This window comes from Microtus pennsylvanicus, chromosome 7 (genome assembly GCF_037038515.1).
Source record: "Microtus pennsylvanicus isolate mMicPen1 chromosome 7, mMicPen1.hap1, whole genome shotgun sequence".
Classification (NCBI taxonomy): domain Eukaryota; kingdom Metazoa; phylum Chordata; class Mammalia; order Rodentia; family Cricetidae; genus Microtus; species Microtus pennsylvanicus.
In genome coordinates, this window is record NC_134585.1 from 68,921,061 (window position 1) to 68,937,988 (window position 16,928).

The following is a 16,928-nucleotide window of genomic DNA, read 5'->3' on the forward strand; positions in this document are numbered from 1 at the left end:
ATTTAAATTAAATACATTTAACTAATTAGAATATATTGAATCTAAATACAGGTAGATAGTGGGTACCATGTAGGACGTGAATATGACGGCACTCAAACTTTTACACAAGAGGCTGAAGAGATGCCCCAGCAGTTAAGAGCCCTCGCTGTTCAAGAGGCCCAGAATTCAGTTCCCAGGCTCCACATAAGTCAGAGGCAGCTCACAAACACCCATAGCCCCAATTCTAGGGGACAAGACACCCTCCTCTGGCCTCTGTGGGCACCCACACCATACTCACATCCACACTTGCAGCAGTGCTGACTTCCTGGGAAGAGTTCCCTTTAGAAACTTGTTTAGAAACAAGCTAGCGGAGTCTATACCATCTTTAGTTTAGTGATTTCATCCAGTTAGAAGCGGCGTGGAAATTAATTAATTATATGCAGAATGACAATTAATGGAGGAAATGTGGCTGAGCAGACTAGATAAAAACAGCAGCAGATGGTAGATTCCGGCAATTAAAAAAAAAAATTCCAGCACACCAACGTGACTGACTTGTGACTGTTGAGGAACATCACGTTTTCCCCTTGGATGCAAAGATTCTGTCTTACTCATCCTAGGTGATTAATAGATGCATTACTAATGTACCGTTTGGGAGCCACAGGAAAAGACAAAAGAGGACAATGGCAGCCCTTACAAGGGTATACATGGCACAGCACTTTGGGCCTCCAGGCTTACAGAAGTGCAATTTATCAGTAATGATGGAAAAGAACAGAAATGTAATGTGTCATTTACATTCCACATAAACAAACTTTTATGTATTTAGCCTGTAGGGAGGCATGTCGTGGGGAAATCATACAGGTTCTCAGGTTTGCACTCAGGTCTTCTGTCAGGCTCAGTCACCTGCTGGTCCAGATGTGCAAGTTACTCACTTTGGTTCCTGCCATTGGTGTCTGGCATACAAGTAGGATCTCAAGAACATGTGTTGACTCGAGGAATCATTCTGTATTATTTTCATTGAGGCTTGTATGCTTACATTGTATGCTTACTCATAAGCTTAATTGTATACTTACAAACCACTGTAGGTTAGACATTACAGAGACACTACAAGAGATAAATCCCCTTCTCGCTCCTGTAAGGTAAGTTTGGAATCCATTATAAGAGTTAATTTAAGCTGCCATGCTGCCATTTTTAAAGGGCTTCAATATGCTCCTTTTTAAAAGTATTAGACTGCTTACTTTTTTTAAAGATTCATTTATTAATTATATATACAGTATTCTTCCTGCATGTATCCCTGAAGGCCAGAAGAGAGCACCAGATCTCATCATAGATGGTTGTAAGCCACCATGTGGTTGCTGGAAATTGAACTCAGGACCTCTGAGTCACCTCTCCGTCTCTAGGCTGTTTACTTTTTTGCTTATAAATCCCTTTGGCTGAGTCTTAAGCATGTTATTATAGCTGCAGATATAGGCATTTCATTCTGCCACCTAGGCGTGCCTATTTTAGGACAAGCATTATCCAAAACACAGAAATATAAAGAATTCTAGTACATGATCCCTGCCCCTGAGGCGCCCAGAACCAGTGAGAGAATAAACTGGAAACAGATTATTGCCTGCCTACAATAAGATGCATGAGCAATATAATGTTAACTCCAAATGCAATAATAAAGGCCCAAGAAAATGGCTGTGGATTATATATTTCTCTTGATATTTTGCCATTCAATGTCAAAACCGCATGGTACAGTTTTGAAGGCTGGGATTTAAGAATGGTACAGTCTTGGGTTTGAATCTCATGCTCCATCACCTTTCACTTTTAGTGACTAAGTCTTTGTAGACGTGTGGTACTCATGCAGAAAAACACTCATCCTCTTGTACAGCTGAACAGGCGTCCACACAATGAGCACACTGTGCAATCCTGCTCCCATGTCTAGGAACAGAATGGAAACAGTCATTCCCAAGAATGACTCCTGGCTCCTGGTCCCTTCAGTCTGCCGTGGGCAGGCACTGTGGTGGTCTCTGAGATGAGTTTACGTGTGCCTAGTTTTGTACTTCATATCAATAGAGTTACAGAGTGGATATTTTTTGGCTGACACTTGCTGGAAGTATTTGTGAGTGTCATCCATTTCAACAAGTGCTTGGAAGCAGTGATTCTCAGTGCTTGTGGGATCACATTTTTGTGAGTGAAACGTGGTGTAACTGTAGGGGAACACTAGTGTAAGTTTCCAGCTCGGGGCTATGTCAGACAGAGCTTCTGTGAAGCAACAGCTTTATAAAGAGTGGCCACACAAATATCCTCAAAGCCCAGCAAATTCTCGCAGCTCCACCAGCTCACTCCCCGATAATTGCCATCTTTTATTTTATTTCTATCTAAGCGCTCCAGTGGGTCTATAGCGGCATTGTGACATTAGTTTGCATTTTTGTCCTAGTTTTATTTTGGTTGCTGTGATAAAAACACCCTGATAAAAAGCAGCGTAGGGAAGAGAGCTGATTTCAACTCAGAATTCCAGGTTATAGTTATGGTTACAATGAAATCAAGGCAGGGACCTGTAATCGCAGTCACATCATAGCCGTGATTAAGAGAAGAAAGGAATGATGTGCACTCGCTTACTTGCTTGCGCTTATTTCAGTTTCTCACTGTTAAACAGCTCTGGACCTCTCTATGTAGGTAATGGTGCCACTTACAGTGAACAGGGTCTTCCCACCACCTACTCACAGACATGCCCATAGGCCAACCAAAGGGGACAATCTTTCACTAAGACATAGGCCAACCAATGAGGACACTCCTTCACTGAGACATAGGCCAAGCAGTGTGGACAATCCTTCACTGAGACATAGGACAACCAATGAAGACAATCCTTCACTGAGACATAGGACAACCATTGAAGACAATCCTTCACTGAGACTCTCTTCCAAGGGGATTCTAGAACTATTGAATTAACAATTAAAGAGAGCCATCATATATATTTTCTATCACTAATAAAGTTATTGAGTTTGATTATTAGTTTTTTTAAATATTTATTTATTTATTATGTACACAATATTCTGTCTGCATGTATGCCTGAAGAGGGCACCAGATCTCATTACAGATGGTTTGGAGCCACCATGTGGTTGCTGGGAATTGAACTCAGGACCTTTGGAAGAGCAGGCAATGCTCTTAACCACTGAGCCATCTCTCCAGCCCCTTGAGTTTGATTTATTAATGGAAATTGAACCTGAACTGTGACAGTATCTTTGGTGATGCGTCTGTTTAAGTCTTTTGACCAGCTTTATGTTGGACTGTTTTTTTATTAATTTGTAGGAGTTATTTTTATGTATGAGTCCTTTATTGGCTATGTGTACTGAGAAGATGTCTCCTGGTCAGCCGGCTGCATTCATTACTCTCTTACTTGTATCTTTTGGTGGACAGAAGTTCTTACTCTTATTAGACCCAGTTGTCTTTTTCTTTCATTTCTAAAAACTTCAACAAACTGTTTAAAAGTTTTTAATCTACTTCTTAGTGACAGACCTGTTCTCCACGTCCTTCTAGAAGCTGTAAGGCTTTACTGTTTACATTTAGATCCGCTCATATGGAAGTGATTTTGTCTGTACTGTTTAATCTCTCTCTACTCGTGTGATCTGAGACTCAGTCTCATTTTCTTCTTATCCAAAAGAGGGGAAATAGTGCCTGCCTCAAGTTGTGTGCCGATGAAGGAGTCAGTATGCTTAGTGTTTTCCTCATCAGCCATGTGATATATAAGATACTACACTGTGCACTGTGGCCAATACAAAGACAGCTTCCTCCCAAAAGATGCAGTTGCCAATCAAATGCACAACCTGGCTCAGGAGGAAAAGGCAGTGGGGCTCTAAGTTCAAGGCAGCCTGATTACAGAGCAAGTTCCAGGACATCCAGAGCTATACAAAGAAACCATGTCTTGAAAAACCAACCAACCAATCAACCAACAAAAAAATCCCGGCAACTTGGGAAATAATTGTCCTATAATGCAGAACATAATACATATTGTAATCAAGTCATAAAAGCATCATTATGAGAAAGTAAACAATGAAAGAAAAGGGAAAGCTGAAAATGGTCAAACATCAGAGGCCAGGACCTAGCAATAGAGATGGGCACAAAGTTCTGACAAAATTGTCTTAATGTGCAATTTTCATCCATTTTGGTTAAAATGAAAGATGAAAATAGAATTCCTTATTGAAGAACATGCAATGAAACTAGAACTCTCATCCACTCAAAACATGACTTACAGTGCTATAAATAGCTCAGACCCTTCTGGAAACTTAAGTAGGAACCACAAAATGATTTTTCCATTTCATCTAGCAATCCTACTTTGGGAAGTTTATACTAAGGAATAATTAAAAATGTGAAAAAATATGCATAGAGTTTGTACCAGACTTGCTTAGAGTAGCGGAATAGTAGAAGCCACCAAAATGTGCATCCTTGGGAGGAGATGGGGACATTGCTTCTGCCAAATCTCTCAATGGGCTACAAAGCCATATAAAATGATGGTGACAAGGACATGAACAAGCACATCGAGTTGGTGAGCATAATGTGTGAGCAGCTTCTGTCTGGGGCTGAGGAGCTGGAAGAGACAGCAGGTAAAAAAACAAATTATTTTTTGAGGATGTTGAAAAAAATGGAAAGAAAGTATTTTGGGGGGGGGTTGTTTAGTGCTTTTTATATGTATGTTTATGTGATTCTTTTCTATGGTTTTTTTTATGTGCATTGTTGTTTTTGCCATGGGTGTTGGGTCCCCTAGAACTGGAATTACAGGCAATTGTGAGCTGCTATGTGGGTGCTTGGAATTAAACTTGGATCCTCTGGAAGAGCAGTCAGTGATCTTAACCATTGAGCCATCTCTTCAGCCCCTGTTTATGCGATCCTTGCACTTTGTGTTCTCCCCACTATAAATCTCCTTCACATGTCTGCTTCTATCCCACCACTAAAATGTGGAATTTCTGTAAACCTAATTGGCACCCATTTCTCTCTTTCTACTAGACATTGAACTCCTTGTGTCTTGCCCTTTGTATTTCTAGCTCTAAATATGGGTTGAAATGTAGACGGTTATTCATAAACATTGGCTCAAGGAATGCACTCTGCATCAACAATCAATCAATGAGACCATCATGTAAGGGCCTCTGAAACCATAGTCTTTTTTTGGTGCCAGATTGAAATCATTCAACTTGGAATTGTTCTTAATTCTTTCAGACACTGTGAGAATTTCCAGTCTTTTAAATCCTAACCCATGAATTCCTGGTGGTCTTTGGAATCTAGAATGTAAATGTGTAAACAGTTAGAAAGGGGACATGGGGAAATTTCGCTTTGGCTGGAGATTTGTGTCACACACAGTTACAACACCCTGTGTTCATCCCAGATGTAAGAGACTAATGCATACATCACAACTACCACAAAAGTCGAAGCCTCAGGAAGAACCCCCGAAAAGGGCTTGTAAACCAGTGGCATACTTATCAAGCCAGTGTATGCAAAAATGTGGAAACAGGTCTTACAAATTTAGTTATGTATTCTAGGCAAATTTCTCACAGACCTAATGGTCCAATAGGCTGTAAATTAGTGAAGAAAACAGAATGATTAGAAGACAGATGTTTTCTGTGCTACACACAAGAAATTCAACACTCAAACGTTTAATGATAAGCTTCCTACACAATCTCTGGAGCCACAGACATCTCAAGCAGGGAAGAACTTTGAACAGCTAGAAAAATCCACGGTGTAACTTTCTTCTATAGTGCTTGTGTTTTAAATCACACACACACACACACACACACACACACACACACACACACACACCGATACAAAACAGAAAAGAAAGAAGGAAAGGTCACTAGAAAACACTGGTCACTGGTAGAGGAGAAGGGGAGGACATGTGGGGCCTGGGAAAGCTGGCCATGATGAATGGACTATGCCTGCAATACCAGGGCTGCAGAGGCAGAGACAGGAGGGTCCCAGAGCTGGCTCTCCAGCCTGCCTGTCTACCAGATGATGAGTTCTAGGTTTGGTGAGGAAGGAATGCAGTCTCAGAACAGAAGGCAGAGAATGATGACAGAAGACACCTGAAGTCAACTTCTAGCCTCCACATAAATGTGCATGTACGCCCAGGTACACAAACATACAGACACATGCACGCACACGCACACACACATGCACATGCACACACGCACACACGCACATGCATGCACACACATACACGCACACACATGCACACACTCATACACGCACACCATGCACATGCACACACATGCACACATGCATGCACACACACGCACACACATGTACATGCACACACGCGCACATGCATGCACATGCATACACACATGCACACACACATACACACGCACACACATGCACACGCACACATGCACACGCACATGCACACACACATGCATGCACACACATGCACATGCACACATGCGCGCGCGCACACATGCACACGGGACGGGGGAGGCAGCAGAGAGACAAAAGGAAGTCATTGCAGACAAGGACTGCTGAGAGAAGGATCATACAGCACCAGGCTGTAACCACCTGACATTTGCCATTACACAGCTTTGGAAGCGGCTTTCTGACTTCTGGTGAGTGCATTAATGTAATGGAAATAATGTATGCCTTTCAGGTTGTTTTAAAAATTAAAATGACATGCACAAATATGTCACACTGTATACTTTATGATGTTCTTAGCACAATGCCAATATATAACAAACAATCGATTATACACATTATGGCCAAAGTTGTCATTGTAACAGCACCATCAAGTAGACTAGCCCCTACCGTGACACTCAGCTCCCACGATGGGGAGGGCTAACTTTAACATGGAAAATGTTCTCTTTTTATTCCTTTAAATATTATCAGTAGAGATTTCTATTCCCTTACAAGTGCTTTTCAAAATTTCATACATAATCATATATACCTTACTTTGCTCCTGCCTTCCATTGCCCTCCGTTATACTCCACCCCACTAGCCAGACTTCTGCGGAAATGTTTCTGCATGATTGCTCAAGTCTTCCATGCTAAACTGACCACAGTCAGGTGACAGATGACAGACGTGCCTGCCAGGAGTAACTGAGGGCTGAGTGTAGGCTCCTGCTGTCTAAGGTCTAGTGGTGTGAGCAGAAGGTTCACAGGCCATCCATGTGAGCATGGGCGAGTGGTCCTCAACCCCAGCCACTGGAGGAACAGGACCCAGCTGGCTGTGTGTCAGCAGGAGCAGGCTCCTTGAGGATGACTCAGATAAAAATCCCTCCTGAAGCTCCTTCCTCCTCCAACATCCCTGGCCCTTTGAAAGTCCAAGTCACAGTCTTGTGATTATCTACAGTCCACTTCCTCTGCCCCTTCCACGGGGCAGCTCTGGACACGCCCCCTTTGCTTCAAATCAAGGTAGTTAGCTTTGGTTTTTTTCCTATCACACATGCCGCTAACTGATATATTCTTGCTCGTGTACGTGTTTTCCTTCTGTCTCTGTGGTTTATCTGTTTTTTGCTCATCATGGTCCGATGTTGTGGGCCCATTTTATTTGCTCCCCCAACAATGCACTGCTTCACCTGCTTATTATTATTACATTTTATTTATTTATTTGGGCATGAGTGCAGGTGGATGAGTGAGTGCCACAACACCACGGCACATGTGTGAAGATCGGAAGACAGATTTGGGGTACTGGTTCTCCCCTTCTGAGCATGTCCTGGGGAACAAACTCAGGTCGGCAGGGTTGTCGGAGCTGAGCTGGCCCCCGTCACTCTTATCACAGGCGTTCTCCAGCGGAAAAGCGGCCCCTTGCCAGCAGGAGATGGTGTAGTTACTGCCATAGCTCAGAACTAGCGTAGTCTCCCAAGATCAGACACGAGAGAGAATTTAATTAACGTTTTTCCTTATATCTTCAAAGTTTTAACCATTCTTGAATATTATACTCCAAAAAGTTAAAGCCAAATCAAATATTTTGAAGAGGATGGGAACAATTCCGTTTGCATTAAATGTAAAACAAAAGCAAACAGTTTATTTAAACTTATTTGGTCATGACCCTTAGATTTTTATCTGAATATAATGTGGGAAATTGTCATGATGTGCAAATTGTTAAAAAAAAATATAGCAGGCATGGAGTAAATTGTAGTCTGTTAGAGCTTGTAGGATTGCATCTGCCCGTGTATGGGCGTCAGGCTCTTCCTGTACCTAACCTTCAAACCCTGTCAGGGAGCTGGTAAGACAGCTTAGACACAGCAAGGGTGACCTTGTGATCTTGCCCCTGCACGCTCTCCTCTTCCCAGCCAGCAGCCTAGATTCTAACAGCTGTAGTTTCTTCACAAGTCTTTCCCCCAGGAGACCTCACTCCACAATAGGAATGGTGGAGCGTCTGGCCCTGGGATACACCCAAAAGCACACTGTTACTCTCTAAGGCCAATGAAAACTTGCTACACCTTTTCTCAAGCTAACTACAGTGTTTCTTATCTGACCTCCTTTTACAAGGGGGGATGTGGGATAGTATTTCTGTCACTTGCTGGGTTTTCTAAAGACCCTAAGAATCACGGACCACCTTAAAACAACAAAAACCATAACAATGACAACAAAATCAAGGAAAGAATGACCTGGAGAAGACCTACAGGAACTGACCTTTTCAGTTCTGTGTGCTTCAACATTCCCTAGGCCACTGGGCCCTATAATTTTCCAAGGACTGTGGCAACCACTGCCCAGAACAGAGGAGACTTTGTGTCCTTCCAAAGCCTGCTGTCTAATAAGCTAGAGAAATATACATGGAGACCCGTTCTCACAGAGGACCCCATGTAACTCAGAACTGAATACCTACCTCCATCAAGACTACCACAGGACACATTGTTATGGCACAGGGTCCACAAACTTCGCTTAACTCACGGACTGAGCTAATTAACTTTGGAAATTCCATTCCTCTCGTCAAATAAAATTGCAGCCATCCTCAGGCGTGAGCAGCGGTGGCTTGTGTGGCAAGAAACAGAACTAAGAAAAGGTCTTTTAAGATGAACTTGAAACAGACATTCAGGCAGTCAGTTTTTGAGCTTGAAGTATTTAAAGTGTGGCTTTCTACCAAATCCCAGACGCCAGCAGTCTGTAGCTTCTCCTTCCTTTCTGCCACATACCCTCCTGCAGAGTGAGCTCTTGCAAGCATTAGAGACCACATCCCGGGGAAGCTCAGAGCATCTCTCAGAGGCGGTGAGTGAAGAGTTCTTATGTGATACAGGAGTCATCTTGGAAGCTGGGGAGGATGGGCCTGCCTTGGTGGAGAGCGATCTTCAACGGACAGACCCACCACCTTGGCTAGGCACCAGTCCACCTCACTGGGCATCTCCTCATGGGAGGTTCCGATAGGGCCAAGTGACCACAGTTTAAAGCAGGCTTCTCCCAGCAGAAGTGATTCTTTGGCTACTCCCTAATCCTTCTCCTAATGATTTCAGGCCTCCTACTCAAATGTTTAAGGAAATGTGAAACCAGCTAGACAAACTTTTCTTAACGACTGGATACTTAAAGCAACTGATACGGAAACCCCTCTCCCACTCCCAACTCCCCATCATTGAAAGATCATTAACTTTAAGAATATACGATGAAATCTCTACTTGTGTGTTTTTCTGTTGTTGTCGTTTTTCTTTTTTTCTGGGAAGAGCTCCTGGGGGCTGGGGGCGGGTACCTCAGAGTAGTGTGTGTGTGTGTGTGTGTGTGTGTGTGTGTGTGTGTGTGTAGAAGTGAAAATGTAGCAGGTTTCAATTGCCCGGTCCTTGGCTCCCGAGAGCCTCGGCCGTGCTGCGGACTGGGGAGCGACTGCAACCCGCGTGTCCCCACCCCCGCGCCCCGCGCCCGCCCGCGCAGCGTGACTGGCGGCCGCTGCAGCGGGCTCCGGGAGACGCGGGCCGAGAGCGCAGAGCCTGGAGGCGGCAGCTGGTGGCGTCGGCCGCGCGGTCCTCCTCCGCGCCCCTCCCCTGGCGCTCGCGCTGCCTGTGCCCGGGAAGCAGCGGCTGCTCGCTGCTGACTGGGGGACCCGCGCGGACGCGGGGGCGGCGGGAGCGCGGACGGCACAGCTGCCCTGGAGTCGCCGAGGGGACCCCGGCCTGCGCGCATCCAAGTGAGAGCTGCACCCCGTCAGCCCCAGCTCCGGTAGCCTCCCCGCCTGCGCCCCACGGCACGGCACGCGCCGTACAGCCATGAACACCAACGACGCCAAGGAGTACCTGGCCCGGAGGGACATTCCTCAGCTTTTCGAGGTAAGAGGCTGGGTGGCCGAAGGGTTCCCAGCGGCCACCCCCGGGACTCGGAGGGCCAGCGCCTGGCCGCACCTTCCCTTCCGGTGCGGGGTACCTAGTGAAGGTGTTCACAGAAGCTAAAGCTCCTCTCGCCTCAGACAAGTCGCCTTTCCCGCGGGTTGCTAGGGTCGCTTTCAAATGTGGGTTTCGAAACCCGCATCTTAGATCAAGTTTTCCTCTTCAAGCCAGGTTCTGGATGTAGACTGCCCCCAGCGCATCCCTCGGAGATGGGTACCCAGAGTGGACAGGGGACCATGGCCTGGCATCACTCTCTGGGGCTGAGGGTCAAGCCAGGTGAGAATACAGTCTCCCACATGGAGCCAGGACAGGAAGCTGAAAGGGTCCAGAGTTGGGACCTTTGTAGGGAAGGGGAAGCATGGAAGAAGCAACCCTCCCGCCGGGGTAGGGGGAGAGGGTGGGCAGCTTGAGGAGAGGGATGAAGAGGGATGGACTAGGACGGACACACACACACACACACACACACACACACACACACACAATCAAGTGTAGCACTACCTCCTGGGTCGGTGACGCTCTATGCCTCCAGTCAATGAACTCCTGAGCGCGTTTGCTGGATTCAGTCTCTCCCCCTCGCTTCAGCCTTCAGCCCCAGCCCTCCCGCCCACCTACACAGCCTGGGTCGAACTGGGAGCGGCCAGACAGGCGCCAAGCGCGACTCCTGTTGCTAGCCTCTGCTGGCTTAGCAGCAGCATCCGCACCAGGGACCAGGGATGCGGTGGCACTCAAAGAATGTGAGAAAGGAGGCTCCAGGTATGAGCTAAAGGAACCTTGCTCAAGCCGCAGCGGCCCTCCCGGAGAGAAGTCCTGCTTCGTTTTCTTCTTCTCATACTCGATTTCAAAACACCCCTAAATCCAAAGTGCCTTTGGCTTAGATTGCAAGACAAAATAAAATTTAAAGAAGAATGGCACCAAGCCAACCTTCATAGGTTGAGCCTGCAAAAACCTGGCCTTCCATTTCAAAGGAAATGATAGACTAATACAATAAACTAAAGGCCACACATTGTTCTTTTTCCTGTTTGTTCTGTACAAAGGAAAGTGTATCTCAAGAAAATAATTTTTACAATAATCCCTTACATCCCCCCCCCCCAAAGAGACCCTATCTTTAACACAGGATGCCGTAATTACAGTGTTTGAGAGGGGTTTTTTTTTTGCCTTGTTTTGTAAATATGGAAATGAAGAGCGGAAAGATTTAGTTTTTAAATCATATAAATGCTAAGACTGAAACGAGTTTTATTTCCACACTTCTGAAAGAAGGATAGATGCATCGGTAGACGAGCCTCCTGACTCCAAAATGTGGGAAGTGCTCTCTTCCCTGGTGCCGGGTAACTAACAGAAAACCTGGATGGCCCAGTCACAAAACTCTACACTGTGTATGCAGATAAGTTATGACAGGACTTGTTGGGGCTTCAAGCTTTTCAGCATGTGAATGGAATGTCTCAAAATAGTGCACACACCTACAAGGAAGTCAGCTTTTGGCTTCCTTTTGAGAGGCACTAATGCAGTGTGCTGGGATTGAGTTCTGGTCTGCAAAGGGCTGGAAGGAGAGGGCAAGTGACTTCGTGGTTCCTTCTGAACAGTGAAAGGAGCCTGCTGTGCCCAGTCCGGAGGGAAGCAAGACCCGATTGTCCCTGTGATGAGCACAGACCACAAGCATCAATCACCTCAGGTTTCTAAAATGGATTTTCTGTGCCAGAGCTACCCTGTTCTAAGTATATAAAGTTTAAACAGGTGGCTGCCAAAACTCCAGTCACAGATAACACATGCCATTAAAGGTCAGGTAACACATAAATGAATCTATGGATCACAAACACACACACACACACACACACACACACATATATATAATGGAACTCCTAGGGTTTCTTTGGGTGGCATAGGGTATCTGTTAGATTCATACTTCCACTTTAAAATTAAATTAAAGAACAAAGCAAACACTTTCAGCAGGTTTTGCTGTGTTCCTAATTCTACCGAGCTTTGTAATTTGAGTATTGATCTTGGACCTTAGAGCAAAGACTTGGCAATTAGTTTGAATGCTATCAAAAGTCCAATTAGATTATTCACATTTTCAGAGGATTAATCCAGAAACTAAGAAATAACATCTACTAGTTATCTTCACCCTGGGGCAGTTGGCTACTAGAAAAAAAAAAGGACTTAAATTATCTTAAATTATCATTGAAAGAGTGAAGCCCATTGTCCCCTTTAAAAGTCAATGCCCTCTGGAGTTTGTTTGTGTAGGAGAGCTTGAAATATCTGTCTCCCAGTCAGAAAACGTCCATTACACATGACTTCGTTAAGCTTTAGGAAAAGACAAAATTAAGAGGCTGGGATTTTTAAATGTCAGTATTTTGGTTGGATTATGTACAAGGAACATAGAATCTGGAGTTTTCTTTCATTCCGTCCCATGTTTTTTGTAAGATGTACAAGGAAGATTATCTGAGTTAAGCTAGTCACTACTATCCCTGGAACATGATTTCTTGACCCCCAAACAGAGGTAGTGCTGCCCACAGCACGGTACACATAAGTGAAGAGGGCCCTCGAGTTGGCTCCAGCCCAGAGAATAGCAGAAGTGTGGGAAGCTAACCTGCCTCACAGAAACTGGATGACGCTTTCTCTGCCCCCTCAGTGGCTGAACTCATCCAATCGAACTGCACACCCAAACCCACTCCATTTGGGACTTCAGAGAACAAAGGAACCTAGTAGGAACTGCCTGCCATTTGGAGGAAATGGAACAATACTGATTTAAAAATCCAAAGCTGTCTTGGGGTTTGTCCACCTTCCCAAGGGTACATGCCTTATATGTTAGTAATATATAGGTGGGACTAACTTGTGTTCCATGAAACAGGCGAAAGGAAAATATGTTCGTACATCAGACCAGCTCCTAGGAGTCAGCATTTCCAAAGATGTAGAATTTTTGGAAACTAGTATGTGTAAATTTCCACACACTAGGGGTCCCTGCAGACACTATGGCTGATGAGGAAACAACCCGAATGAGGTAAGAAGGAAACTCAGGTTCAGCCCAACTTAGCGCTGGTTCAAATGTCGAGTCTGATGCCAAGCAGGTTTTTTTTTGCATATTCAAACACAAAACTTTGGAGAAAGTTTCCTCATGAAAATTTTCACAACAAAGTTTTCGACATGGCTACATTCAAATTTGCAAAGCACATCTCTTTAGAAAGTTCCCTGTGTCCTTTTCCACACAAGTGGGTTCTCTTGACTGCAGCAGCGGTCAGGATAAGGGGTGAGGGAGGACAGGTTTGCAAGTGTAAGGATGGATTCTATTGCCTGAGAAACAATGCTCAGGATCCTGGGGGTGCTGGTGAAGGCTGGCTCCATAGGCTGGTCAATAAGTGGTCAGACAGCTATCAGACAGCCACCTGGCAGAGGCTGCCTCCATAGGCTATCCACTAAGCTGGAGAAAGCTGGCTCTATAGGCCGATCACTAAGCTGGCACAGGCTGGCTCCATAGGCTGGTCACTAAGCGATCAGACAACGTCCACTCCAGCCATTCAGGTGAGCAGGCATCAGTGTCTTCCACTGAAGAACAAAGCCCGAGTGTTTAACAGTTCTGGTTCTCCCGTGTGTCTGTGAGCACACAGACCTCTTGCCTTCTACAAGGCATCATGAAAATAAAAACAGGTAAGACCATACTTTCCCTCTCCAATCTTAACAGATCCGGTAGAGAGATGTGTTGCATATCGGTCAGCATTTAGGAAATCTGACATTAAAGTTTTAGATTAGCCTTTATTATTTTTAAGTGTGTGTGTGTGTGTGTGTGTGTGTGTGTGTGTGTGTGTGTGTGTGTGTGTTTGGGTTTGTGCATGTAAGTGTAGTGTCCGTGAAGGCAAAAGTTGTCAGATGCCCCTGAGCTGGAATAAGCAATTGTAAGCTGCCAGATGTGTGTGCTGGGAACAAAACTTGGGTTCCCTACAGAAACAACAGAGACATCTTAACTCCAGAGCAATCTTTACATCCCCTCACTGCAATGTTAAGTCTCACTTAGACCTGTGCTTGGAATTATCTCTTAGTCCTAATCCTAAAACTCCAACACATATATACCATATACTAGGGAGAGTATCAGGTACTTACAACTATGAAGTGGGTGTGGCCTACTCTGTCTTGATGAAATCTTTTAGTTTGGGAGGCTGATGCGTAAACCACTGCTCCAATATAAATGACAAGTGTAGTGTTTCATCTTGAGTCCTGTAGGAAAGAAAGGGTCCACAGGCCAGCCTAGGTATTCAGTGATAATTATCTTGATGGAAACAAGTAACGCCAACATTGTTGAGTGTGTGTACACATGGAGTTCTTCGTAAGCACCATATACACAATTTTTAAATCCTATCAAACAAAATCCTCATCACAGCAGAGCTAAGCCTTAATACTTTAATAAAGACAGGATAAGACTTTAGGGCAGCAAATCATAGATAATGACAGAAATATTTCCCATGATACTCTTGCTTTGATTGGCATTTCCTGTATCTAACTGCACAGTTGCCTTGCTAATTGAAAGGCAGAGAATGCTGAGCTGAAAGCTCGCTGGTGCTGGGTGTGGTGATTAAACCTTCAATCCCAGAATTCAAGAGGCAGAGGCGAGTGGATCTCTTTAAGTTTGAGACCAGCCTGTTCTACATAGTGAGTCTCACCTAGCCAAGACTCCATACTGAGGCCCTATTTAAAAAAAACTCAAACCAAACAAACACAACAAATTGGTCAAGAATTTACAGGGTTGTCTTAAATCCCCAGTCAAATCACTGTTTCAATTCAAATTGTTTACTAAAAGAAATGCATGCAAGAACAGAAAGAACAATTGTGAGGATATCACTATATCTGCTTGTTTCAAATTATACTATACAGCCCAAGCAACAAAACAGTGTAATAAAGGCATAGAGACAGACATGTAGACCAACCTCATAAAATAGAGGGTCTGGAAATAAACTCGTGAAGCTACAGACATGCAATTTTTGACAAATTTGGTCCAAACAAACATTGGCACATAGACAGCCTCTTTAACAAACAGAACTGGGCAAACTAGATATCCATATGCAGAACGAAACCACATATGCATTTCTCGCCTTGTTAAAAAAAACAATTCAGAATAGATCCAAGTCCTTACAGAATGCAAAACATGAAACTCTGAAACAACTAGAGAAAGCAGGGAAGCTCCATCATGATCTAGGCATAAGCAAGAGCTTTCTTGGCAGGTGAGGGGGGAATCAGTAGCTCCAGAAGTATGAGCAAGACTTGACAGACGGGATTCCATGAAATTAAGATGCTTCTGTAAGGCAAAGGAAACAAGAGAGTGAAGACACAGCATACAGAATGGAGAAAGAAATTGACCGGCTATACATCTGATAAGGGGTTAACGCGTAGGATATATGAAGAATCATAAAATTAAGCACCAACAAAGCAAATCCTCTAATCGATAAATGGACAAAAGAACTGGCTAGACATTTCACAAAAGAAATCCAAATTGCTGAGAGAAGTAAACAAAAAAAGTGGTCAACATTCTTAGTCATCAGGGAAAAGCAAGTCTTCTCCATGCTGGGACTCCACCTCCCCTGGTCAGAAAGGCTGTGGCGAGGGAATTGAGGGAGTGCTGGAGAAGATGCAGGGGGATTTGGAGGAAGACCCTCGTAAGCTTCTTGTGGGGATGCAAATTACTCTAGCCACTGTAGAACTCGAAGATAGCTCAGTTGGTACAGTGCCTGCATCAAATGCATTCCACATTAATCAATCGAGATAATCTCTAGGTAATCTCCTAGATCAGACAGTCTGATGTAGGCAACCCTCCAACTGAGGCTCACTCAGATGACTCTGGACTGTGTCAAACTCACAGGTACAGAAAACTTGGTCAGATATTAATCTACATATGTATAGATTTAAAATGTGGTATAAATACACAATGGAGTTTTAACTACTTATACAGAAGAACCAACTAACTTTCAGGGACACAGGAGACATGACTGGAACTGGAGGCCGCATTAAGTGAACTAAGCCAGACCAAAAAGACAAATACCATAGGCTTTCGCTAATGTAAAATTCTAGATTTAAACAGATAAGTAAATGTCATGAAAATCAAGGGGAGCTGTCTGTGAGGAGAAAGGGGACTAAGGGGAAAGAGGGAAGAGGGGAAATAACCAATAGTGCATGTTTTGTATTGTGAATGGAATCGAGACTTAGCTACACAGATAAATATATATGGTATGGAAGGATCGTTTGGGAGTAAGAGGGGACCAGTAGGAGGGAGAGCCAAGAGAGGGTAATGGGGTACAGACATGGCCAAAACACAATGAGACACATATAGGTATGAAAATAGCATTATAAAATCCATTATTTTGTGTAATGAATAAAACAGCAAAACAAAACAAAACAAAACAAACAAAAAACCAAATGAAAAGGCTGAAGACAACCCAGAATTTAGAGATAAGACGTAACAACATTTTAACAAAGCTCATGCTTGCTGGTGAGTTTGTCAGCTTGATACAAGCTAAGGTCATCTAGGAAGAGAGATGCTTTGGATGAGAAACTCCCTCTATCAGGTGGGCCTGGAAGCAAACCTGTGAGGCATTTCTTCATTAGCAATTGATGTGGGAGAGCTCAGCTCGCTGGGAGTGGTGCCACCCCCAACCCCTCCCCAGCAGGTGATCCCAGATTACATAAGAAAGCGGGATGGGCA

General features: G+C 44.3%; 1 protein-coding gene across 2 annotated transcripts in view; it reads left to right on the forward strand.

The window, feature by feature from the left end:
* The first annotated feature begins 9,947 nt into the window (after positions 1-9,947).
* Ak5 (adenylate kinase 5) overlaps positions 9,948-16,928 on the forward strand; it is a 187,408-nt gene continuing 180,427 nt past the window's right edge. Inside the window, exon 1 of one of the 2 annotated variants that reach the window (XM_075981057.1) lies at positions 9,948-10,192. In XM_075981057.1, the coding sequence (XP_075837172.1) occupies positions 10,133-10,192 (60 nt within the window). In that variant the 5' untranslated portion in view covers positions 9,948-10,132. The remainder of the gene's footprint in view (positions 10,193-16,928) is intronic. The other variant, XM_075981058.1, reaches the window with a different exon arrangement.